This window comes from Lissotriton helveticus, chromosome 8 (assembly GCF_964261635.1).
Source record: "Lissotriton helveticus chromosome 8, aLisHel1.1, whole genome shotgun sequence".
In the NCBI taxonomy this organism is placed as follows: domain Eukaryota; kingdom Metazoa; phylum Chordata; class Amphibia; order Caudata; family Salamandridae; genus Lissotriton; species Lissotriton helveticus.
In genome coordinates this window covers 194315031-194341869 of record NC_136069.1, presented here as the reverse complement: position 1 = coordinate 194341869, position 26839 = coordinate 194315031, and the positions used below count along the sequence as shown (strand labels likewise).

General features: G+C 46.1%; 1 protein-coding gene across 6 annotated transcripts in view; it reads left to right on the top strand.

Annotated features, from left to right (window-relative positions):
* LOC144772512 (carbonyl reductase [NADPH] 1-like) overlaps positions 1 to 20818 on the top strand; it is a 166986-nt gene extending 146168 nt beyond the window's left edge. For all 6 annotated transcript variants that reach the window (XM_078656894.1, XM_078656893.1, XM_078656896.1 and 3 more), the window contains one exon: positions 20010 to 20818. In XM_078656894.1, coding sequence (XP_078513020.1) covers positions 20010 to 20539 — 530 coding nt within the window. In that variant the 3' untranslated portion in view covers positions 20540 to 20818. The remainder of the gene's footprint in view (positions 1 to 20009) is intronic.
* The last annotated feature ends 6021 nt before the right edge of the window (positions 20819 to 26839 follow it).

The window sequence follows — 26839 nt, the reverse complement described above, 5'->3', positions numbered from 1 at the left end:
GTCCCTGAGGGTAATGGACTACAGAGAATACCTGCGAAGGCAACAGGCGGAGGCGGACAGGTCGGGTGCACTGCTGGCTCGTCTGATTAGAGACCACCCGGAGACCCCGATAATTACGAGTGTCAGAGATGACGCGGGCAGGCAGGTACACACGCAGTTAGAGATTAATAATGTGTTTAAGACCCACCTGGAGAGTTTGTACGCCCCACCCCCTAATGTTACCAATGATGCCATGGCGGACTTCCTGGATGAACTGCCGATCCCGACCCTTTCCCGAGAGGTCCGGTCGGTCCTAGCCGGGCCCATTACACAGCACGAAATTAAAATGGCCATTCACTCTCTAAACCGAGGCAAGACCCCAGGCATGGACGGTCTACCGGGTGAGTTTTACCAAACCTATTGTGATACGCTGGCTCCTATTCTAGAAAAAATCTACAAGACTGCGTATGAGACCGGCCACCTACCGGCTTCGACTATGCAGGCCTTGGTCATCTCCATCCTGAAGCCCGGTAGGGATACACTGGATGTGAGTAACTATAGGCCCCTGTCTATGCTCCCCTCGGAGTATAAAATCCTTAGTAAAGCTATCGCCCTGAGATTACAAGCCCACCTCCCTGGCCTGATCCACACTAATTATAAAAGAGAGATGAGGAAATACAAAAGTGCACTGAAGGATGCCAAAAAGAAGTTCTTTAGTGATAGGATTGCGAGGGCAAGCAATTCTCCAAGAGAATCGTTTAAAAATTTTAAAGAACTTTTGAAAGCCCCGGTCCCGCCAGTAGTGCATGCTAATCCTAAAGATAAATGTGAGGAACTGGCTAGTTTCTTCCATTCCAAAATTGATACAATCTTATCCTCTCTGCCCGCTATGCCTCAAATCTCTGAGTCGGCTGCTGGCCCAATAAGCTGTCCAACCGAATTGGTCTCCTTTGGCCCCTTCTCGGAAGAGGAGGTTGTAAAGGTCCTGCTGGAGATGAAGAGTGGATCTCCGAGTGATCCAGTGCCCATGAAACATCTTAAACTTGTGGCTAGCACTCTGTCAGCTCCGCTGACCGACCTTATTAACCTTTCTCTCTCGCATGGCATAGTCCCTCAGAGATGGAAAAGGGCTGTAGTAAAAGCCTTACTGAAAAAACCAGGCTTAGATCCTGCCAACTTGACCAACTTCAGGCCAATCTCGCTTCTGCCGGGGTTTTCTAAAATCGCCGAGAAGCTGGTTAACCGTCAGTTGTCCTACCATCTTGAGTCCAACCACCTGTTGGGAGACTCCCAGACTGGTTTCCGTCCCGGCCAGGGAACGGACACAGCCCTGCTGGCGGTAGTGGAGGAAGCAAGGAGCACTCTTGATACTGGAGGATCAGTGGCAGTGATCCTCCTTGACCTGAGTGCTGCCTTTGACACCGTGAGTCATCAGGTGCTCCTCCAACGCCTGTCAGAGGTAGGTGTCTCAGGGACGGCCCTGAAATGGTTGGGATCTTTTCTCTCCAACCGTTTCTACCAGGTCTGGGAAGGGGCAGAGCAGTCTTCCCTATTCCCTCTTCAATGTGGAGTCCCGCAGGGCTCATCGTTGAGCCCTACTTTGTTCAATGCATACATGACTCCACTTGAACGAGTGGTAGCCCCTTCGGGGCTGAAGATCATCAGCTACGCTGATGATACTCAGCTGGTGGTGGGCCTCACTCAGCTGGTGGAGCAACCCAATGTATTACATGACTGCCTGGCCAATGTCTATCAGTGGATGTCCAACTCGGCTCTTAAGCTTAATGGAGGAAAAACTGAGCTGATGCTCCTGGGTAACACCAGTCCCTCCATTATTGCCAGCTGTTGGCCCCGGTCTCTTGGCGACCCACCATCCCCCAAGAAAGAGATCAAGTCCTTGGGAGTATGGTTGGAGGAAGATCTGTCCTTCAGGACTCACGCCAGGAAGACCGCGGGGGTGTGCTTCGGTTTACTGAAGTCAGCCCGAAAGGTGCTACCACTGCTTCCGGAGTCAGCTAAGAAGCTTTTAATGCGTGGTTTAATCCTTTCGAGGCTTGACTATGGAAATGCCCTGTTTCTTGGCGCCCCGAAGCGACCTTTAAAACTCTCCAACAGGTGCAAAACGCAGCTGCAAGAGTCTTGATGGAGATCCCTAGAAGGCAGTCTGCTGCCCCGGCCCTCAAAGCGCTTCACTGGCTCCCTGTCAAGGAGCGGGTGAAATTTAAGGCGCTATGTACGGCCCATAAAATTCTACATGGCAAAGGCCCTCCCATCCTTTTTAATATGGCCCGTCCTTATAAACCACCACGCCTTCTGCGCTCGGACCAGCAACATTTTTTGCGATCTGCGAGAGTTAAGAGAGCTCGAACTGGGGGCAGGCGTTTCTCGGTACAGGTGGCATCTCTGTGGAACTCTCTGCCCCTCAAGATTCGCTCAGAGCCCAAGATCCTACTATTCAGGAAACTTCTTAAGACCTACTTGTTTCCATAGTAGTGAGTAATCGAGTCTCTCCTTTTTTGGTCTGTCGCGCCGGGATGCCCCCGGGTAAGCTGAGCGCGTTACAAGTTTCATATAATAATAATAATAATCAGTGCGGCTTCCTCCCGGAGAGGAGCACTTCTCAAAACACGAGACGGCTGCATGCCCTCATGTCCACTGCCCCCCCGGACTTGCCGCACGCTGGATGCATAGCCCTTGACCTGCGGCAAGCGTTTGACTCCCTGACTTGGGACTTTATGTTTGAAGTGTTACGTCGCTTTGGAATCCCGGATGCCCTGATAAAATGGGTTCGTCTGCTATACACGAACCCAACGGCATGGGCACACACCGGCCGACACACGTCGGACAGCTATGCAGTACATAGGGGCACCCGGCAGGGCTGCCCGCTGTCCCCGCTGTTATTTGTACTTACTCTAGAACCCCTGGCTATTGCACTCCGGACTAGGGCGGCGGAGGCGGGTATCCTGGTTGGCGGCACCCATAATCTGGTCTCCATCAATGCCGACGACATAATGCTGTTCCTGCGAGATTTGCAGGGGGACCACACTCCCCTGGCAAACACCTTTGCACGGTTTGAAGAGATATCGGGCCTGGCAGTTAATCCCGGGAAATCACTGGGATTCTTTTTCCGCGACGGACAACAGCTCACTCACATACAGTTTGGGGAGAACGCGATCCAGGTGGCCCCGACCACATTTAAGTACCTTGGTATTAATGTCTATCGGAACTCCGACGACCAGATTGAGGGTAATGTACGGAGAGCAATTACTGGCCTCCGCAGTAGTGTGACCTTCTGGACGTCCCTGCCCCTGTCCGTCATGGGCCGGGTGGCAATTTCGAAAATGGTCCTGCTTCCCCGAATCTTGTATTATTTTGTGAACCTGCCGATTCTCCTACCGCAACCCATATTTACCATGCTGAACTCGTTATTGATCACCCTGATTTGGGGTTCGGGGAGGAGACGGATACGCCTAAAAAAACTACAACTGTCCACCAGACAGGGGGGCCTGGGAGTGCCTGACCTGCGTGGCTACTACTACGCTAGCCAGCTTCAGTGGTTGACAAGGTGGGTGGCAGGTAGAAACCTACATGAAATTGCTTTCACGCCACAGGAATTGACACGCGGGGATCTCCATTCCCTTCTGCTGCCTGCGGCCAAGACTCCGAGGGATTGCCACCCCTTACTACTCGTGGCTTTGAAGTGCTGGCGGAATGCGCTTAAATACACGGCGGGGACCCCCCCCTACGCAGACAACATCCCTCTCCTGGGCCTACCGACTCCACAGGGACCCCTGACGAGACGCAGACTACAACCCTGGATAGATGCTGGGGTGGACAGGGTTGGAGACTTCTTCGGGGACGACACATTGCTGGATCATGCCACCTTTACACAATCCACGGGAGCTCCGCAACGGCTGTATCTTCTTCATGCCACGGTCTCCCACTATGTAAGACGCACTTGGGCTGCACACCGCACTAAACCAGCACAACACAAATTGGTCCATCTCCTATACTATATGGGGTCAGGCGGACACTTAGTGAAATGGTTATATGTGGGCATTAGAGAACACGCAGCTAGTTTCCTCACCCCACTCAGAGAGGCCTGGAGCACGGATAAAGGAGAGGACATCACGGATGGGGACTGGAAGATCATCCTCGGACATCCTCGGAGAGTGTCCAGAAATGCTAAATTCAAATTTATACAGGCCATGGTACTGCATAGGGCTTACCTCACTCCACAAAGATTACACAGGATATTTCCCACCACCCCCCACTGCTGCCCAAGGTGCCAGGGTGATGACGCTGACATAGTCCACATGTTGTGGGCGTGCCCGAGATTACACTCATACTGGGTGACTATCCGACACACATTGCACACTGTGACGGGGGTACAGGTCCCGGAGGGCGTCTTACCCTGCCTGATAGGTAATAGGAAGAGACCCAAGGCCTGTAGGGCACAATTGAAATTTACGGACCTAGCTCTCTTGTTGGCACTCCGGACTCTAACTATGAGGTGGAAGTCTCTTAGACCCCCGGGCATAGAGATGTGGAGGTCAGATGTGCTGAAATGGGGAAGGGCGGAGGCAGCGGAATTGCGCAGGGAGGAGGAGAGGGGCCACCGGAAATACCCTGTAGCACAAGACTGGGACCGCATGCTATTGGAACTAGAGGAGGAGAACCTGGAACTGCCCCGGGATGGGGGTGGTTGAACACACACCGGCTATGGGGAGTGGCGATATGCGAGACTGACTAGCCTAGACAACCCAGTGACCATGCCTATGATTTGAAACGCCTATTTGTGCAGCCACATAACTGATAGATGAGTGTTCTAGTTAAGGTGTGTGGGACTGACCAGAAGACGGGAACAGGGTGGGGGGAGGTGGGAGGGAACGGGCAACGGTTGGGCGATACAGTGCTCTATTGACCTGCAACAAGTAATACTTTGATTTGATAATTGGATTTTTACGCACTGTAATGCTAGGATTTATGTATGCAACACTGCGCCGATGTTATGTTTCAGAAAACGGAAAAGACTGACAGTATGTTAAAAATGTCATGCATAATGTGATATCTGAACCAGTCATGAATAAAGAGTTTAAAAAAAAAAATTAAAAAAAGGAAAATTACATTTAAATTACATTAATTAAATAAAATTAAATAAAATTAAATTATATTATAATATTTTAAATTAATTTATATTAAAAAAATTATATACTTACCAATACTTACGTTGTAATGGTATGCGTTGTAAAGGTATATGCGTTGTAAAATCTTGCGTTGTAAATGTATGAGTTGTAAAAGTTTTTGTGTTGTAAAAGTTTTGATGTAATGGTAGGTGTTGTAAAAGTATGCGTTGTAACGTCATACATCCCTGGAGTGGGAATAGTAATTTTAACCCCTACACTATCCAGCGCTTTCCCTACTGTTGCACCCACTGGAGTGGGAATAGTAAATTTTACCTCTACGCTATTCAACACTTTTGCTAATGTTGAACTCACTATAGTTGTTACAATAAATTTTAACCATTTTCTATGCTACGCTAAAAATGTTATATATGTTTATTTAATAATATGTTTTATATATATATATATATATATATATATATGTATTATTTTTGGTGATATAATTCTTTTAATTATAGAAATTATTTATTAAAATTAAATTATTAAAATAATTATTTTTTTTTTATTTTTTTTATAATTTTTTTTATTGCATCTCATGGGACAAGTACATAATTATTTAATCAGAAAAAACATAATAAATTCGCTAATTCCATCCAGGGGGAGAGCAAAGCAATCATAATCAATTTCTCCGCAAAGTACCACGTATCTCCAAGAAAAGGGTATAACAATGGCAAAAGACATATATATAAAAAAAAAAAAAAGGAAAAGAAAAAAGGGAAGTATCATAACATTATCAATCCCCAAATCCTTTCTACTTTCAGCTTAGCCTGAATACCCCGTGTTGTAGCTAAAGCAGATTCCATATGATAAATTTCCTTAGCGAGGCTCCACCATTCCATAACTGTCGGCGGGTTGTGTTGTATCCAAGCCCTTGCTATTACTAATCTCGCGCATGCAAGTACAATATTAAGTAAGTCAATGTTAGTTTTATCACCCCCGGAATAGCCGACAAGCACGTCTACAGGTGTCAAATCAATAGAGCAAGCTAATTTCGTAGATATAACTTCCATCACATCATTCCAATATTCACCTAATTGTGGGCAGGAAAAAAACATGTGAGTTATGTCTGCAGCACTCATATTGCACTTTGGACATTTTGTGCGCTCATTAAAATTATTATTGTTTGCCCATCTAAGAATCCTATCTGGTGTGTAATATAATTGACATATAGTTTTGAATAGTTGTAGTTTTAAATTGGAAGAATGTATAGATCGATGGAGGCTGTTTAGTGAAGAGGTAATTAAGTTAGGAGCCACAGGTATTCCCAGTTTCCTAGTATATTTTTCAGCAAGTTTTACAGAGTCATCATTTCTATGGCTAATAAAGATTTTATAGCCTAAACTAATCCATGCTTTATCATTTTCTTTATATATACAGTCCCATAAATCTGAATCCTGAATTTTCAAAAGTCTTAGTTTCCGTACCAGATAGTCTCTTATTTGAAAGTATTTAAAACGGGCTTCCTCCGATATGTTATAACAAGCTTTCAGCTGTTCAAAAGAACAAAATCCATTGTGATCAAACAGATCTCCCAAGCTTTTAATACCCACTTCTAACCACCTAAGGGCCCATTGATCATGGAATATTTCAGGTAGGCCCGGGTTAAACCACAATGGGGTTTTATGATGAAAATTAGAGGTCTTGCATTTAACCAAAATGGAGCGCCAAATGTTAACCAGATCTCGTATAGTCTTAAATTTAACGCGTTTAAAGTAATTGGGGTCATTGATTTTGTAGAGGAACATATTTACATCCTCCCCTAACACAAATTTGTGGAAATACATACTTTTATCTGGAATTATTAGACTTTGGAAACGGGTCAAGAAAGCGGCCAAATAATAAGCTTTTATATCCGGTAGGCCTCCTTGGATAAATGGAAGTTTAAGGAGTGAAACAGCGCGGCGAGCTTTCTTGTATCCCCAAATGAAACTACTAATAATTCCGTCCAATCTATTAAAGTAAGAATTATTTATACGTAGAGGAATTGAACGAAAAAGATATAAATACTTGGGTAATATTTTCATTTTTACTAAATTAATTCGGCCTATAATACTTAATGGTAGTTTATGCCATTTCTTGAATAATATACCTGTTTCCTTCAATAGAGGCTCGTAATTTAATGCCAGTATTAGATTAACATCTGATGAAATCTTTACCCCCAGGTATGTAGCCAGATCACATACCCCTTGTAATGGATTTGATGGTCTATAATTCATAACAATATGAGTCTTAGTACTATTTAATCTATATCCAGATACTGAGCCAAAATCCCCCGCTTCTATTATAATACCTTTTAACGCTTCTTCGACATCATTGGAGTATACCGCTATATCGTCGGCGTATACAGTTAATTTGAGTGAATCTACTCCATTAAAAAAAGGGGAAATCTGATCCCTACCTTGTAGTGCGATCAGAAATGGTTCCATTATAAGGGCAAATAGTAAAGGGGATAAAGGACACCCTTGTCTTGTCCCCCGTCCAATCGGAAAGGTAGAAGAGCATTTGGCCATATAAGAAACTTTACCAACTGGTTTATCGTACAGTGCCTGAATCCAGTTCAAGAATTGACCCTTTATACCAAAAGCAAGTAATGTGGCCCATAGAAAGTCCCACCCCACTCGGTCAAATGCCTTTTCTGCATCTAATAATATCATACCGAGTGGGGTTGACTTAATGCGCGCCACATCGAAAGCCATGATAGCCATGTTAATATGAGCCGTTGTGTCCCTTTTAGGGATAAAACCATGTTGTTGAGATGATACCATTTGTGTCATTAATGGTGCTAACCTAGTAGACAGTATTTTGGCGAATATTTTAGCATCGCTATTTATGAGGGATATAGGTCTGTAGGACCCTCTTTCAACAGCTGGTTTGCCTTTTTTCAGAAAAAAAATAATTTGTGTTAAGTTCCATGACCTAGGTGCTTGCTCCCCTTTCCCAATAGCCTGAATCACTATAGACAGAAGTGGTATTAATTCCTCCGCACATGTTTTAAATAACTCAATAGGAATCGAATCTTCCCCAGTGGCTTTCCCTGATGCCAGGGAGTAAATAGCTGTTCTAATTTCTGTTGACGTAATATCCCCAGCTAATTGAACACAATGCTCCGGGTCAATAGGTAAGACTTTATTTAAGTTTAGATAGTTCTTAATTTTGTCGTTATCCACCTCATTCTCCGGGGTATATAGCTCTTGATAGTATTGTGCAAATTGATTTAAAATAGTCTTTGTGTCTTGAAAGATTTGGTTATTGGCCCCCTTAATTTCTTTAACGGCCGTCTGTGCTCGATTCTCGGCCACTCTATATGCTAATATTTTCCCTATCTGTTCCCCACCTTCATATTGGCTTAGTTGGTATTTCTTAATTTTAATTATGCTTTTTTCCCTAAAAATCTTTTTTAAAGCTGCTTTTAGATCAACTATTTTAAGACGTAATGCCTTCTCGTCATCTCCTTTAATAAGCGCTTCAGACAATAAGTTTTCCGTATTAAGTATATCCGTTGTCATTTTCTCATCTTGATTCCTACGTTCCTTATTTTGTTGCCATATATACTGCTGGGAAAACCCACGGATGCTAGCTTTACATGTATCCCAAACTATCCTTGGTGCTGTAGAGTGAATATTGAATTCTACAAACTCCTTTATATGTTCTTTTAATTGGCCTAAAAAGGTAGTATCTGTGAACAAATATCTAGGGAAAGAGAACGCACGGGGAGCTTGTCTTTCCGTTGTTATCTCAAATGTCAGCATAATAGGGTTATGGCGACTGACGCTGGAATTTGGGGATCACGGTTCGATCCCCGGCTCCGGCGGCAGGTTAGCCCAACACCATGTGACTCTGGGCAATAGCTTGCTTAATCTTCCCGACGGCCCCCAGCGCCTAGAGACCCTAACGGGTGATTGTGCGCTTTACAAATGTGGATTATTATTATTATTATTATTATTATGATCGGAAGTGACTCTAGGGCAGATTGCCATAGTACCATTTTCAAGGATAGAATCGGAGACCCAAACCATATCTATGCGTGAGCACAGCTTGTGTGCGGCAGAGTAGTAAGTGTAGCCTGCTACATTGGGGTATAGATATCTCCAGGCATCCTTAATTAGATGAGTTGCTGCTAGATCTAAAATTGCAGCCCTAGTCTTCCGCATCCTTCGAAAAGATCCCCTTCTGGTTGTATCTAGGTTATAATCCATAATGCAGTTAAAGTCTCCAAGCATAATGAGTTCCCCTTCCCACCCAAATAGTTCCAAATTAATTTGATCAATAATCCGGGGTTCGTCCACATTAGAAGCATAAACACCACAAATAGTGTATTTAAAGCCTTCAATAACTACTTGTGCCAATGCCCATCTCCCAGCTTTATCAGTCAGTGACTTATTAACCTCTACTCTAAGTTGTTTATGTCTTAAAATTGCTACGCCCCGAATAGAAGCATTAAAGTTCGTAGATAATAGGACTACATAGCCAAGCTGTTCAAGTAGTTTCCTATCTTTATATGCTATGTGAGTCTCAGTTAGTACTATAATTTGAGGGTTATACATTTTGAGCTCTTCAAACACAAGGTTCCGTTTAATTTTTACTATTTAAGCCAGATACGTTCCACGTTAAACATTTTAATTGAAGCATTTAAGATAAAATATTTTACTATCCTTGATTACGAAGTATTCTAGTGTTTTCCCTTTACTACCCCCTTCACTTATCTCCCCTGAATTTGTAATATACCAAGTGTACCCAAAAATATCATCATCTTTGCTTATCTTCCAAACCAATACTTTTATCAGTTTACTTACCCTCGAGATGCTTTTTTCCCCCTGAGCGATGACCCCCCACCACCCCTTACTAACCCCACCCCCTCCCCTTCTGTTTCTTCCAGCAGGCCCCCCCTTTCTCCTTGCTGCCGTTGAAATAGCAGCATGTGCAGAGTCGTAGCGCAGAAGATCCGGTACTATGACCGAGCTAAGTAACCTATGCTATCCGCAGTCATTAAGAAGAAAAAGAGAAAAACAAGAGAAGAGAAAAGAAAAAAAAAGGCATAGGCAATATTGAATCCATAAGCAATCAGTAAGCAATATTAGATCATCTTAAGCTGCAAATTATGTAAGAAGACAAATAGATGAAATTCAAAAAGTTCAGCGATTCAGTAATTCATCGCGATATAACCAAAACTTCAATGGCAGTGGACTATACAGTTTCTGCTGCAGTATCAATATCAATGTTTAGGTCCATGTCCACTTTTCTCCACTTTCCATTTGTCTACAATGTGCTCTACCTCTTTTGCTTCAGAGAAATAATATGTTCGACCATTCTTTAGAACCTTTAGTTTAGCCGGTTCTTGCAGAAATACCTGACCACCCAATTCTTTTATCGGATCCATAGTCAACTTACTTAGATCAGATCTAACAAAAAAAGTAATTGAGTCCATGGTCACTGGAGTATTTGGTCTTGCCTTTAGTGAAATCGCTTGTCGTAATAAAAAGTTACCGATGTAGATCAGAATAAGACGTGGGTATTGATTATTTTTGTTCCTTTGAACCAATGGGAGTCGGTGGGCCCGTTGTATTTGCGAGTCCCAGTCCCAGTCTGAGAGTTCAGGAAACGCCTTCTGAAATAAATGCACTATGTAAGCTCTAGCGTCAGCTCCTTCCACTCCCTCTCCTATGCCAAAAACGCGGAGGTTCTGCCTCCTCTGTCTGTTTTCTAAGTCTTCAAGTTTGATCTGCATATGAGAGAGTTGATTCTCATGTCTATTCAAGACTGTTTCAGAATAAGCTCCTTTTTCCTCCGTTGATACAACCCTCTGTTGCAGTTCTTCCATATCCTGAGACATAGTCCCAAGTTTGCCAGACATCTCGAGAAGTGAGGACTGAGTTTTGCTGCTATCTTCTCGCATCTGTTGATAATGATGTTGTGCTTCTTGTTTTTGCTCATTAAGCAACTGCAAAATCATCTGAAAAGATGAAGAGACTTCCCCCGGCAAAGTCCAATCTGCTAGTATATCACTTTGAGTAAGAGTGTTATCGGTATGATCAGGCCTTAAATGGTTTGGCATATTGCCCTTTACTGGTTCAACCACTAGGGATGAGCGTGAAGAAGAGGATGAAAAAGCAGGTAATGCATCTTGCACAGGGGTAGTTAAAGATGGTGGTAATGTTGTTGTTAATAGGGGGGTCGCCCCTGTTACCTCTGAGCCCCCCATATGTGTGTCAGAGGTCAAAGAAGGACCTCCTATCATTCCTGTCATCTCTTTAGGTACATCAGATCCAGTAACAGCATCCTCCAATGTATCCACTGCCGCTGTCCCTACCGAGATTATCCCCCTTGGTGTAGTGCCTGTTTCATTCGGGTTGTTCCCAGACAGTCTCAAGGCCATTGTTTTAACACCACCTTTTGCCTGTACCCACTTCCTTATAGGACTGTTTTCGGCAATCATTTTCACCGTTGTTAGATTAGGTTTGTTTATCATTTTTTTTAAGTTTATTTTTCCCCCTTCCTTTTCCTTTCCCTTTCCTTATTCCGCTGGCGTTTCCTTTGGCTGAGTGCGATGGCGTGGAGTTACTCTGATCTGGACAATCACTATAATTCTCATCCGTGTCTGACCCATCTAATTGCTCAGCCGGTTTACTCTGATCATCTTGCTTTGCCGCCCCTGTTGCCTCCAATCCATTTCCTTGTAGTTGGTCAGCCGCTGCTATCGATTTTTCCCCTTCAGTTAAGGAGCAGTCTAATATATCTTCTATGACCTCTATTGGTAGGGAGGTAGACAGGCTAGACAGGCTAGATGACGGTGTTAAAGAATTTATATCTTTTAAAGTTTTAGTTTTAGGCTGTAACCTAGTGTCATCGGTAGCAGACAAGGTAGCTGATTGAGTCTGGGTGTCATTACTATCAGATGCAGCAGGAGCACTTAAAGCACTTACAGCAGTATTGGTGTTACTATTGATAACAATGTCAGTGTCAATAATATTATGCTCCCCCCTGTTAAATTAGCTTTGCCCTTCGGTTGAGTTAGAGAGTCAACAGTAGCAAGGCTTGGTATGCAATTATTAGGTACCACATTAGGGATCAGGTTAGAATTCAAAGTTTGTGTGCGGGGGAGCGTCTTACCAGCATTCAGGCCAGATTTCTCCTGTTTGCTCCCTTTCTTGTGTCCGAAAAATCTCTCTGACCCGGTGCTCGAGGGGTCGCAGCCGTAACATCCGCCACAGGTGCTACTCCCACTCCACTTGTATCCCAAAGCAATTTCCTCACCAGTCTCGTAGGCAAACTGTCCCCTTTATTGAGCTCTGCTGCTCAGTTCCGTGTGTTTTGCCACTGTTCCATGGCTTGGAGATTACAGGTTTCAACTTTCTCCGCTTCTGCCTTGTTCCGCCTCCACCTCCTCGCTCCGTGGCACCCTGCTCCCAGCTCCCAGCGTGGCTCCAGCACCGGCTCCGTTGAGGAGTTGCCGTGTAGCCGGTAAGTCGTTTAGTCCCGAGCTTCCCGATGCAACTGTAACACCCGCCACAAGAGCTGGTCCCACACTGTTTGCTGTGCCTGTTCCACAAAGCGGTTCCTCACCAGGCGTCTCGCAGGTATATTACCTCCTCAGTCCCGCTGAGCCTCCGCCGCTCAATTCCGTATGTTTGTGTGCTTGTTACTACTCCACCACTCCAGGTCTCTGTACTGTGCTGTGAGTGCGGTCCGCTCCAGCACTCCGCTCCGATGCTCGGCGATCGCAGGTTTCGCCTCTGGTTTGCTCCGCCTTCACCCCTGCTCCGCGGCTCCTTACGCGGCTCCTTGCACGGCTCCAGCCTCGGCTCCACTAGGAGGTTACTGTGTAGCATGTATGCTAACGAGCAGGGTAGTTTGATTATCCAAAATCCCCCGAAATCTTCCTCGCTCAGCCACAGTCTTGACCGCGGGATGCAAAAGTCGGAAAAAGAATCAATTAACGGTCATAGTGCTGCCGGACCTCCGCAGCTACTCTCTGCACTGACGGCATCAATCCGCCATCTTCGACCCCGAAAGGAGACCCTAAAATAATTATTTCTAAGTTTATATTAAATATATTTATTACTATATTAGTTTTAACTTAATTTTAAGACATTTAAAAAAATCGATATTTTGACAGTCTATATTTTTGTAAGTCGATATTTTGGAGTCGATATTTTGGTACTTACCTGTTTGTAGACAGGGAGTCGATATTTTGTCACTCGATATTTTTTACTCGATATTTGTGTATCTCGATATTTGTGACGTCGATATTATGTCAGTGATCCGTCTCAGACACTATTGCAAGCATAAAGACAGTGCTTCTGGTAAGGGGAGGGTGAAACTGCTTATATAAGGCAAATACTTTTTTAATAGCATTTTTTTAGAAAATATAATTCTGCGCTGGCTGCCTCGCAGATGCACAGAAACTCGAGTCTGGAAATTGAAAAAGCAAGATAAGGCCACACGTTATCACATCAGAAGTAGTCACGTGTGACATTTTACAACCCCGCTGCGCTGTTTGAAGCACATTTACACAGGGATGTCAGTTAATCACACACTTTCACTCCACCACAGAAGAGAAGGTTCACGTGTTCTCTCCTAGCTCATGTAAAGCGCTCTGATACCTTTAGGTCGAGTTCGCACTATATAAAACTGCAATTTTCTTTTTCTTTAAATTGCTAAAGCCTTTGTGAATCAGGCCCTATCACCGATGGTGTCACAATGATTGAAAAAAGTATTAAGACATTATGACATAAACCTTATTTCTGTCAGTAATAAAGACCATTCCCATCACAGCCATGCAAATACACACATCAACAGAAAATAACATAATATACCCCTATAATTAACTTTATGTACCTCACAACACACATACGTCTGTTTTTCGGATCCTTTTTATATGCTAGTCATGTTTTAAAGCATGCGGTCTGGAAAGAACAGCCACCTCGCGCCTCCCTCCATTAACATTGAAAAGCTCGGTTTTGGATCATAGGTTCAAGTTCAAGTTTAACATTTGTATAGCGCACTACTCACCCAGAGGGTCTCAAGGCGCTTGAGGGAGGGGGGTACTTTACTTATCGAATATCCAAGTTTTTAGTTGTTTTCTGAAGGAGAGGTGGTTCTGTGTAAGGCGAGGTGGGTGGGGAGAGAATTCCAGGTTTTGGCAGCTAAGTAGGAGAAGGATCTTCCCCCCATGGTGGATCTATGGATGCGTGGAATTGCGGCGAGGGCTTGATTGGACGATCGTAGTTGGCGGGTGGGGGTGTAAAAGGACAGGCGCGTGTTGAGGCATTCGGGTCCTAGGTCGTAGAGGGCTTTGTGTGCGTGGGTGAGGAGGCGGAACGTTATTCTCTTGTTGACGGCGAGCCAGTGGAGGTCTTTCTGGTGACGGGAAATGTGAGCTTGGCGGGGGATGTCTAGTATGAGTCTGGCTGAGGCGTTTTGGATGCGTTGGAGTTTTTTCTGTAGTTTGGCTGTGGTTCCGGCGTAAAGGGTGTTTCCGTAGTCCAGTCGGCTTGTGACCAGTGCGTGGGTGACCGTCTTTCTTGTTTCGGTGGGGATCCAACGGAAGATTTTTTTGAGCATACGTAGAATGTTGAAGCATGATGATGAGACGGCGTTGACTTGTCTGGTCATCGAGAGGGAGGAGTCCAGGATGAAGCCCAGGTTACGTGCGTGGTCCGTAGGTATGGGTGCGTTTCCCAGGGCCGGTGGCCACCATGAGTGGTCCCAGGCGGAGGGGGATGAACCTAAGATGAGGACTTCCGTTTTGTCCGAGTTCAGTTTTAAACGGCTGTTCTTCATCCACTCGGCTACTTCTTTCATCCCTACGTGTAGGTTGGTTTTGGCCGTGTTTGGGTCTTTGGTGAGGGAGAGGATCAGCTGGGTGTCGTCGGCGTAGGAGATGATGTTGAGGTTGTGTTGGCGCGCGATGGATGCGAGGGGACTCATGTATACGTTGAAGAGGGTGGGACTGAGTGATGATCCTTGTGGTACGCCGCAGATGACTTCGGTGGCCTCTGATTTAAAAGGGGGGAGGCGGACTCTCTGGGTTCTTCCGGTGAGGAACGAGATGATCCAGTCCAATGCTTTTCCTTGTATTCCGACGTTGCTGAGGCGTTGTATAAGGGTGCTATGACAGACTGTGTCGAAGGCTGCGGAGAGGTCAAGTAGGATGAGAGCAGCTGTTTCTCCGTTGTCCAGTAGAGTTCGAATGTCGTCTGTTGCTGCGATGAGGGCGGTCTCGGTGCTGTGTTTGGCTCGGAAGCCGGACTGTGAAGGGTCGAGGGATTTGTTGGATTCGAGGAAGGCGGCGAGCTGACTGTTGACGGCTTTCTCAATGACTTTGGCAGGGAATGGGAGGAGCGAGATGGGGCGGTAGTTCTTAAGTTCAGTGGGGTCTGCTGTGGGTTTCTTCAGAAGGGCGCTGAGTTCGGCATGATTCCAGCTTTCCGGGAAGGTAGCGGAGTTGAGGGAGCAGTTGATGACGTCTCGGAGATGGGGTGCGATAATGGAGTCTGCTTTGTTGAAAATGTGGTGGGGACATGGGTCGGTTGGCGATCCTGAGTGGATGGAGTTCATCAGGCGGATGGTGTCTTCAGTGGTGATTGGGTTCCAGGCGTAAAGGTTGTTGGAGGGGGTTTTTAGTTCGGAGGTGGGTGGGATGGACTGGTCTTCGGACTGGTTTTCAAAGCTGTTATGTATGTCAGCGATTTTGTTGTGGAAGAATGAGGCTAGGGAGTCACAGAGGTCTTGGGAGGGATTGATGTCGTTGGTGCCGGCGGTGGGGTTGGTAAATTCTTTGACGATGTTGAATAGTTCCTTGTTGTTGTGGGCGTTGTTGTCGAGTCGATCCTTGAATGCTGATTTCTTGGTGGATCGGATCAGTTGGTGGTGTTTGCGGGTGGCGTTTTTGAAGGTGGCCATGTTGTCAGTGGTTGGGTTTTTTCTCCAGGCTTTCTCGAGGGTGCGACAGAACTTTTTGGATTTCTTAAGGTCATCGTTGAACCAGGGGGCTTTTTTGCTACTTTGCTTGATTTGATGTTTTTTTAAGGGTGCTAATTCGTCAGCGCTGTGGGTGATCCAGTGTGTGAGGTTGGTGGCTGCAAGGATTGGGTCCGATGATTTTGCAGGAGGGTTTTGGTGAAGCGATGTGAAGAGTTGGTCGGTGGTAATTTTATTCCAGTTTCTGCGGGGATTGGTTGTGGGTGGTTGTGGGTCGTAGTCTTTTTGTAGTTGAAGTGAACGCAGCTGTGGTCTGTCCAATGGAGAGCTGTGGTGTGATTGAAGGAGATGTGCTTGCTGGAGGTGAAGATTGGGTCGAGCGTGTGCCCGGCATAGTGTGTGGGGGTGTCAACAAGTTGTTTGAGTCCGAGATTGGCGAGGTTGTCCAGAAGGGTGGTGGTGTTGCTGTCGTTGTTCTTTTCCAGGTGGAAGTTGAGGTCTCCCAGTAGAATGTAGTCCTCGGAGGGGAGGGGTGTGGGCTGATGAAGTCAGTGATGTCTTCGCTGAATTGTGTGCGGGGTCCTGGTGGCCTGTTGATGAAGGTGCCTCTGAGTGTGGTCTTGGGGTCGATGTGAATCTGGAAGTGAAGGTGTTCGGTAGCTGCGAGTGTGTCGTTAGAACTGGTCGTGATGCGGATGGTGTTCTTATGAACAATGGCGATGCCTCCTCCTGTTTGGTTGATGCGGTCCTTTTGGATGATCTTGTAGCTGTCCGGGATAGCTATGGCGATGTCGGGCGTTGATGAGGCGTTCATCCAGGTTTCTGTAAGAAAGGCGACGTCCGGCGAGGTGGTGTCGAGTAGGTTCCAGAGTTCAATGGCGTGTCTGTGGACCGAGCGGGTGTTGAGTAGGATGCATCTCAGGTGGTTAGTGTCGGAGCTCTGTTTGGAGTTTGTGGATTTGGTGTGGGTCTTGATGCAGTCGAACTTGCAGGAGAGGCAGGTGAAGGGTCCATGGGTGTGTCCTGGGACGGCTTGGTAGCAGTTTGGTGGTCGGCCGGGGTTAAGGGCTGAGAGGGTTGCGGCGTCGTACGTTACGCGGGTGGAGTGGATGTTGCGGGGGCCAGGGGGTTTGGCGCTGGGCGCGGTCCAGGCGCGGACGGGCGTGGATGGGCTTACCTTTGGCGCGCCTCCGGCGCGCATAGGGCGCGACCGCTGCGCGTGAACGCTGCACGTAGGCTGTACTGACATAAGTGGATAGTGGAGGGGGGCGGAGCGAGGGAGGAGCAGCTGGGAGGCGGGAGCGGGGTGGAGAGGCTGGCTACGAGGCACAACAACAAAAATGGCAGCGAAGGCAAAACCGAAACAGGACGAGATTGGGGCACAAAGTAGAGTGTCGCTATGGGCAGTGGCACCGGCACAATCAGGCAGTAATTATTAAATTAAATAGAGCAATGCGAGCGCTCCGATAATAAACAGATTAAAATGCGAGCAAGGTATAAACATGCACAGATTCAAAAGCGAGCAATGGGCAAACTTGCAGATTAAAATGCGAGGAATGGGCAAAATAATGCTTGGCAGCAGTGAGCTAAAGCAGGCACCAATTCTATTCAAGCAATGCGGGCAAAGCACTACGATACCCAGGCCAGGGAGCGTGGGGAGCGACCGCATCTCAAGGAGTAAGGACGGTCACATCATCATGATGTGCAAGAGAGATAATTAGGTGTGAGTCATTAAATTTGCGAGCCCTGAAAGCACAGTACGTTCCTCTTGTATGCTATTTTAATTGCAACGATTGTTAAAAATGCAGAACTCTCTTCATATGCGTGGAAAACATTAAAGAGACGATTTTCCTCTCCTCTAGTGGTCAAACTGTCCCACCTACTGCGCAGCACGTTTTCGGGGCACTCCGTGCCCCAGTCCATGGAGCAAGCCGCCCCCCTCCCCCCAGTCAACAGCAGGCATAGCATTTTAGGTCACTGTCACATCCAGCCCACGGTGTTCATTTTTGAAGGCAGCATGGCGTAGCTATCAATAGTACTATGGGCTTTAGGGACCCACTGAACCCTTATTACGGCTGTTTTTGCTCTAACCAATTAGGGGACGGGGCAGGGGCATTTCCTTGTTTGCACCAGGGCACCTGGCATTCGTGCTCTGCTATCACGTCAATGCAGGTCTTTAAATGAAAATGCATACCTCTGCGTACACTGCACAACATTTAGATATTGAGAAGGGACCCTTGTACGCGTTACTTCGACGTCACTAAGTAGCCTGTGACTCACTGAAAATGTGCCCCGTCCGTATTATTATTAGAGGCTCAGGCTGCGTCGCTGCAACCGGCAATACAAAAATCTGCAGCAGAAATGAATTAAAAACATATGCAGCACGCACCCACCTACTGTGTCTCAGTGATTGAACTGTGACGTGACTGACTGTGTGACTTGTGGTGTGGACCGTCGGACGTCTGCTGGGCTGGCTGCTGGCTTTGCACGTGGCGACGACGACACTAAGTTCTGTTAGAAAACAGAAACAAGTAACTTACAGAACGTCACGGCGCGCGCGTCCTTAATGGCCAATCACTGCATGGCTTCATGGTGAAGTCACACAGTGATTGGCCATGATATATGCAGTGCTGAGCAGTGTCTGCCACTCTGCCCCCACTCACGCGCGGCATCCAATAATGGATGTTGCGCGGTGGACCAGCCAATCCTGGCGCTGCAGGCAGCGCCAGGATTGGCTGGGGGGCACACTGAGTACTTGCCCTGGCGCCTTTGTAAAACCCGGGCCCGGCTGAAGCAGCACCCCCGGCCCAATCGGACCCTCTCTCTATGCTGAACTTCACTGGGTGTTTGTCGCGCATGCTCGGGCAAGTCACAGCCCAAAAATCCTCATGCGCACAGTGCTGCTGGCCTGCTGCAGACTGTCACTCAAGCTGCAGCAGACCAGCAGCCTCGCCCCCACCCCTTGAGCACTCCGGACCGCACCGCATAACATACCATCGCCTGTCCCCGTGTCCCGCGCTGTGCTGTGGTGCTAATTATTTGTGAATGTTAATAATAATACACTCAGTAATAGCTTGCCACGGTGCATCCAGGCTTAGTGGGGCTAAGCCCCTACGCCCCAATGGACGCACCGCGACTGACAGAGTGCATCTCTACCATCTCATACTACTCTATCTGGCCGACTACTGCGAGCACCTCAACGCCTTATTGAAGAAATATGATGACTATTGTTTGTACTTTTTATTTAACAAAGGAGAGATGTAGTGTTGTCAGACAATGTGCACTAGAACCCTTGTGGTTCTGGGCAGACACAACAACGAATTACGTAACTTGCTGGGAGGAGCTAAAGTGTGGTTATTAATGGTTACAACATAATGGAAGTGCAGTGTGTGATTGTATTCTGAAGAATAAAGACGTACACTCCAGAGCTCCATGTGGGGTATATTTCTTTACATGCTCCAGAGGACGAAGGAGGGTGCTACAGTAGTGAGCAAGGAGGCAGGTGTGGTAAGGTGTGCAGATCATGTACGATTCATCTAAACATTGGAAAGAAGAGGCCAGATATATTAGTGCGCATAGAGTCGACTTGTTTCAGAGGGCATATTTTAGTAAGCGCCGAGTGAGGAGGCAGAGGGAGCTCCAGTATCACGAACAGGGAGGTAGAGAGTGGGCAATCTGTAGAACACAGACTGTACATGAGGGAAGAATCAATTTCCAGTAAAGAAAACAGCTGTTTATAGTACAGAATAGTATTTTTTCACTGTAACCCAAGTCCACTTTCTTTACAGTCTTTATCTCTTATTTAACAACAATTGTGCATATAAATGTAATTGAATACAAAGGATTTATATTTTAAGTTATTGTGTTAAATATTTTTGTTGTTGATGAATTTCCTAAATAAACATAAGAGTTCCTTTGTTCACACAGGGAGGGTTGTGAATGTGTCCAGCATTATTAGTCAACCGGCTTTAGCCGCTTGCAGCAAAGATCTCCAACAGAAGTTTTGCAGTGACACCATCACAGAAGACGAGCTTGTAACACTCATGGAAAAGTTTGTTGAAGACACAAAAAAAGGAATTCACAACCAGGAGGGCTGGCCCAACGCAGAGTATGGAGTTTCCAAACTTGGGGTCAACATCCTGTCCATGATTCTAGCCAGGAAGTTGAACAAAGAAAGAGAAGCGGATGAAATTCGTATTTATGCCTGCTGCCCTGGATGGACACAGACAGACATGGGTGGTGATATGGCCCACAAAACTCCAGACGAAGGAGCTGAAACCCCTGTTTATTTAGCACTCATACCCAGTGATGTTGAGGAACAACATGGTACATTTAATAGTGAAAGAAAGGTGTTGCATTTTGAACTGCCTGAGAAGGAGGATCCTTATTTTACTCCTTCACCAAATATCTTTACCTCACTTAAAAACTACATTACAGTTGTAAATGTTAATACATAATTTTCTTTAATTTGTAAGATATGCTCATCACTTGCTTTATGTAATATAAGCACATTTAAATTAATGATACCTAAAATTGGTAAAGCCGTGTTGTACTAGAGGAATTGTAGGGTTCCAAATATATACTAAAATATTTTCATTACATGAATTTTAGTCATAGCTTGTAAATTACCATTGCCTGAGACAACTGTTGCTAATATGCTGTTGAACTCATTTTCAGTGCAGAGTGAATATCCTTGTGGTTAGTTCTTATTAAACAAAAGAAATGGCTTGAATGTATATGCTGTGTACCCGTTTCATATGCTATCATTTTAAACCCAGCATTATTCTTGAAGTAGATTTCATGGCTCATTTGATAAAAATGGCATGTAAGTCACCATGAAAAACATTTCATAGTTGGGTTAACAAGCATTGGCAAAGCCAATAGGTATTGGCTGTAAATAGAGATAAGACTGTTGAGATGTGAACTCTAGTATGAGAAAGAGGGAGGGACAGACAGAAGCAACCAGGAGGCCACAAACACAGAAGAAAGAGGCGCTGGGGTAATATGACTCGTTACAACGCGAGTCATCCCAACGCGTGCCATAACAACGCGATCGTTACAGCGACCGCGTTGTTGCCACGCAAAGCCATTACTACGCAAGTCATTACATCGACTTGCAATAGATGGCGTGCTGACATTAGAAATGTATAATTTACTATTCCAACTCCAGCCTACGTAACAGTAGGGAAGGTGTTGGAATAGTAAACTGTACTGTTTCTAATGTTAGCATGCCATATACTGCAAGTCGATGTAATGACTTGCGTAGTATTAGCTTTGCGTGGTAACAACGCAGTCGTTGCAACGACCGCGTTGTAATTGCATCGCGATAAGATGCCTGCGTTGTAGTGGCTGTTTCCCGCTGGGGGGGATGCCTGCAAATACAGATACAGACAGAGACAAAGAGTAAGGTCATGCGCTCCCATCAACTACTAAAAGTTAAATGGCACACAAACATGCCAAAAAGAACAAGCATTTGCAATGCAATAGGTCTCGCAATTGAAAGATTTTCAGCTATTGGCATTGTAAATGACAATGCCTTTTTATATGTTTATAATCCTGCTATAATAAAAGGCATTGTCAGTTACAATACCAATAGGTCATTGTTTCTAAAATGCGAGACCTATTGCGTTGCAAATGCTTGTTAGGAACTAGTTGGCCTAATGGCTAGTGGCGGTCGACTTCGAAGCTGGGCAACCGGGTTCGAGTCACGGCAACGACGCTGAACATCCTGTGATTCTGGGCGAATCACTTAATCTCCCCGTGCCTAACACAAATGAATGTGTCCTCATGTATAGCGCTCTGATACCCGATACCTTGGGGTCAAGTTCACGCTATATAAAAAATAAACTCAAAAAAGCCTGCTTCAGGATCGCCATCCTTCGTCCTTAACAGAGAATACCCCGGTTTAGCCAGTGAGATACCAGTGTCTTTACATACAGTGCCGTTTTGTTGTTTCACTTTGTAAAGCGCCTTGTAAAAAGGCGCTATAATACATATAATAAATACATCATCTCTCTTGTTATCAGTGGGACTTGTGCTCTACGTTGAATGTAAGCCCCTGGGAGCTACCCTGTGCTGCATTTCTTTCTCTCCTCGGCCGCTTGTCCTCTCACAGATGATCAAACCCTCAATGAAAACTAAGAGATGTGACTCCCTGCTTAGAAGAGAGGGGCGATAAGGTGCGTGGGCACGGTGTGGGGGCGCGCAGGGAGCACGGATCTCCAGGGACACATGGCGCGAGTGTGGGAGGGGAGACGGGCTCCAGGGAGACGAGCGACACCCAGTCTCTCCCCATTGAGTCTCAGTGACTTCGGCTACACAGCGTTCTCCGCCCCTCACCTTTAACAGGCACTAACACTCAAGCGCCTTGAGACGTCCTAGCTCACAGTGTGCGCTATGAGGCATGTACACTCTGTTAGTGGCTGTATTTGAGCCTCAGGGCGCAGAGACACCCCGCAGTTGCCACGAATGCTATGTCATTATAAATAGGTGACCCTGGACAGGAAAGGTGTCACCTCGGAAGGAATTCTGATTAATTCCAAATCCCTTGTCTAGGACCAGTACAGTAATCCATCAAAGCTTCGGATCAGCACAAGACACTAAGGAGCCCGCAGCGCCACCCCAGATCTCTTAAGACCAGAGATGTCTAGGGGGAGGAGCTGCGGGGGGGTTCTGCAAGGGGAAGCTTTCTCCTCACCTTAGCATCACCGCAAGGATGCAGTCCAAGGTGTACTTAATGAAGCAGCAGATTGGCTGGGGCAAGGCCAGGGCATGACGAATGCTTGAAATGTCGATGTATTAAAAACTAACAAGTGCGCACCTCGCGCTGATGAGGAGAGGAGGAGGCACCAGTGGGAGGGGAAAGAGGAGGAGGTCAGCTGCTGTTTCCCTTGCGGGAGCCAGCTTTGAAACCATCTGTTAATTACTAACAGATGGTTTTAAAGCTCATTCTCGCAAGGGGATAGCCAAACGTGCACGTGTTGCCATTAAAAGCAATGCAACGCGTGCATGTTTTTGCCTGAAAAAGGCAATCCATGGCTAAAGGTCTTTATCCTATGCAGCGCATGCGCGCTGCTAGGCGAGACCTAAAAAGGATTCCCTGGAGTTAGCCATGAAAGGATACAACCCATCTAATGAGAGAACTGTGAGACTGGTGGGATAAAAGCAAGAATAAGGAGGGAATACAACTTTGGTTAACAACAAAATTATTGACTCATGAGCAAGAAGTTGATCCAAAGCCCTCTCTGCTTCATATATACAATGTATGGTAAACAATACGTCTGTCAACAGACAGCTAAACTGTCTGTAGCAGAGACTACAAATGATACAAATCTGCAGATACCACCCTCAAACTCTCAAAGATCAGGTAGGGAAATGGTTCTACCAATGTAGTCTCTCCTTGTTAGTATTATTTTTGTAATGGTGTTTTACCACTTCTTTATTTTTAGTGTGTGTAATGCCAAACATCTTGCTATCAACATTAAACGTTTTATCTTACCTTGAGAAAGCCTGTGATGCTTGCTAGTCTTGACTTAACATTACTCTAGGGACCAAACCTCTGTCTTTCAGAGAAGACAGTGCTCTAGCTCTGTGGAGATATTCAGGAAAAATAATGACTTAAACCTAAAAATAAACATGCACACCATGCAGACGCAATGTAAAAGAAATAGTCAAGTTCAATACAAAAATAAAAAACATTAAAGAACAAAACGTCAAAGACACAATGCCCTGTAAAGTCTAATGAAGCTTCGGGGCAAAAAGAATATGGTATAACTGTTAGAACTGGGGGTCTCTAGTTGGCAGAGGTAGTTACCACTGTGCAAATAGGGACCCTTGCTTCTAGTCAGGGCAAGGATATAACCCTCTGAGATAACCCCTGCTCACCCTCTAAGTAGCTTGGCACGAGCAGTCTAGGCTAACCAGAGGCAATGCGTAAAGTATTTGTACCAACACTCACAGTAACACAGTGAAAACACCACAAACTGACTCCACAGTTTAGAAAAATAAAGATATTTAATCTAAACTACACAAGACCAAAACGACAAAAATCCAACATACACAGTTCAAGAATATGGTTTCAAAAAGAGTTCTTAAGGTTGCGTTAAAATTCTTTACGTTGCGATAGAATTCTCTACTGATGCGTGAAAAGTTCACAGTTGCGTCACGTTTACTCACAGTACCTTTTAGTTGGAACAAAGTTCCAAAAGTAGAAGCTGGGGCGGTGGAAAACAAGCGATGTGTTGCTCCTGAGACCCTGGGGAGGCGATGCGACAGCCCCGCTGCAGCAGCGGGCGTGTTGCGACGAATCCGGTCTGTATGGGGAGGAAGGCCACTTGTATGGATTCCGGTGCGTAGGTTCCGTAGGAAGTCTGTTCTCGCAAAGGCACGATGCGATGATCTCGTAGGGGCTGCGACGATCGCCGGGGCGACGATGCGCGGTCCAACGGTGATCCTCTCTCTCGCAGTTCCTCGATGCGATGATTCTGCGAAGATGCTCGCAGCGACGTGATGCGATCCGCAAGCAAGCGGTGCGGCGATCTCACCCAGCGACGACAGGCTCTGCGACGACACTCGCAGCGATGTTCAACTTTCCCGCACCGGTCTGGTGCGTCCCGCAATCGAAGGATGCGACGGCTCTGGCAGCGGCGTCAGGCGCTGCGATGATCGCGGCCTTCGTAGCGGCGGGAAACTTCTCGCACTGTCGGGGATGCACTCCGCAAGCGAGCGATGCGACACTTTTCAATTTCAAAAGTCTCTCAAGCTTAGTTTCAAGCTTCCCAGCTCAGGTACAACTTCCAGAGGCCCCACAACTGGATCAAGCACTCTAGGAAGGACCGAACTCTCTCAGCAGAGTTCAGGGAAGCTGGGGGTGAAGTCCTTTTGTTCCTGGGACTTCAAAACAGGGAGCCAGCTCTTCTCAGGCCCTTGGAGATTCCTTCAAGCAAGGGGACACAGCACAAAGCAAAGTCCTTCCCCTCTCCTTGGCAGCAAAGCAACAGCAGGTCAGTCCAGCAGAGCAACAGCAGGACAGTCTTCCTTCTTCAGAGTCAGCTTTCTCCTTGGCAGAGGTTCCTTCTGGATTCCAGGATGATCTAATTTTCTGTTGTCAGGGGTCCTGTACTTATACCCCTAAAGTCTTTGTTCTCTTGGTGCATGTGGACCCTGAGCCCGGTCTGAACCAGTTCTGGGTGGTTCCTGAGTACTTTGTTTTGCTGGCTGCATCTTTCCTTTCAGAGTGAGGGGCAGGGTCCTCACCCGCCCAGCAGGAGGTGGAGCCAGCATTGTGGAAGGCAGGCACAGCCCTATTCAGGCCCAGGTGCTAACTCCTCCCACCACTCCAGTTGCAATTGCAGTCATTCAGCCTAGTGCTGACTCATCCAGCCTCCTGGGGAATTCCCCAGCCCCTGTCACTCTCAAACCAGACAGTCAATACACAAACAGGCCCAGGCACACAGAAGGGTCAGACAAGAGAACAGCAACTTTCTAAAAGTGTTGTTCTCAAACAAAGGATTTAGAAACAACCTTTCCTAAAAGATGTGTTATTAAATTCTGAGTTTAGGGATACTAGATACTTATGTCCTATCTTGTTCCTATGGGAAGAAATGCTGTTAACCAATGTAGCCAGCATCCCCCATGTTAATCTATGGAGCAAGATAGCCTTACAATAGTTAAAACGAAAATGGCTGCCATTCACTACCAGAGCATGTTACCTGCACCAGTACATGCTCTACCTTTTACATACACTGCACCCTGACCAGGGGGGTACCTTGGGCCTTCCATAGGGGTGGCTGATGTGCACAAAAAGGGAAGGGTTAGGCCTGGTCAGTGGGGACACTGACCAGGGGGACATGGCAGTTCTAAACTGCCCATAGGCACTGCAGTGTCAGGCCTGAGACATCATTTTAGGGCTACTCCTGTGTGTGGCACAATCAGTGCTGCAGGCCCACTAGTAGAATTTGTCAACACCAGCCCTGGCACACCCAGTGTACTTTACTAGGGACTTCTTGGCGATACAAATATGCCAATCATGTATATCCAATCATAATAACACTTTACATATAGAGCATATGCACTTTAGCACTGATCAGCAGTGGTAAAGTGCGCAGAGTCCTATTGCCAACAGCCACGGGTCAGGAAAAATAAGGGAGGAAGAAGCAAAAAGTTTGAGGATGACCCTGCAAGAAGGGCCAGTTCCAACAATAACTATTACGGAATGCAGCAGTGGGGCACTGAAACCCCCACGAATTCTGGTCAGTAATAGAACTTATCATATGCTACAATAGACAGCACTCCTGCTGCAAAGAAGTGAACTTATGGACAAAGTCCCAGGACACTGCCATATAAAACATCCAACATAAGTCTGGAGCACCGTACTGATGGTGAAGTGGCAATGTAGACATCGATGATGTGTAATAGCGAGTGCTCAAGAAACAAGCATTGGCATAGCCAATATGTCTTGCCTTTGGGGCCTTATAAGTGCTTGTTTTCAGAAACAGCAATGGAGCAATAACAGCACTCTGTTTATAATGTGCTGCATTTATATTATAGCCAGATATTGATTATAATGTGTTGTAATGGAGGAAAACACAAAAGCAATATTATTTAAGCAAATAATAAAGGGCATAAAAGTAAATTACGTAGGTGGACGGGTACAGGCTGTCTGAACATGCAAGCTGTAGAGAGAGAAGAAGACGGTGTTGTGCAGATAACACTGCATTAAAGTTAACTTCTACCCAGTTTGTGGTGTGCAAAGCACA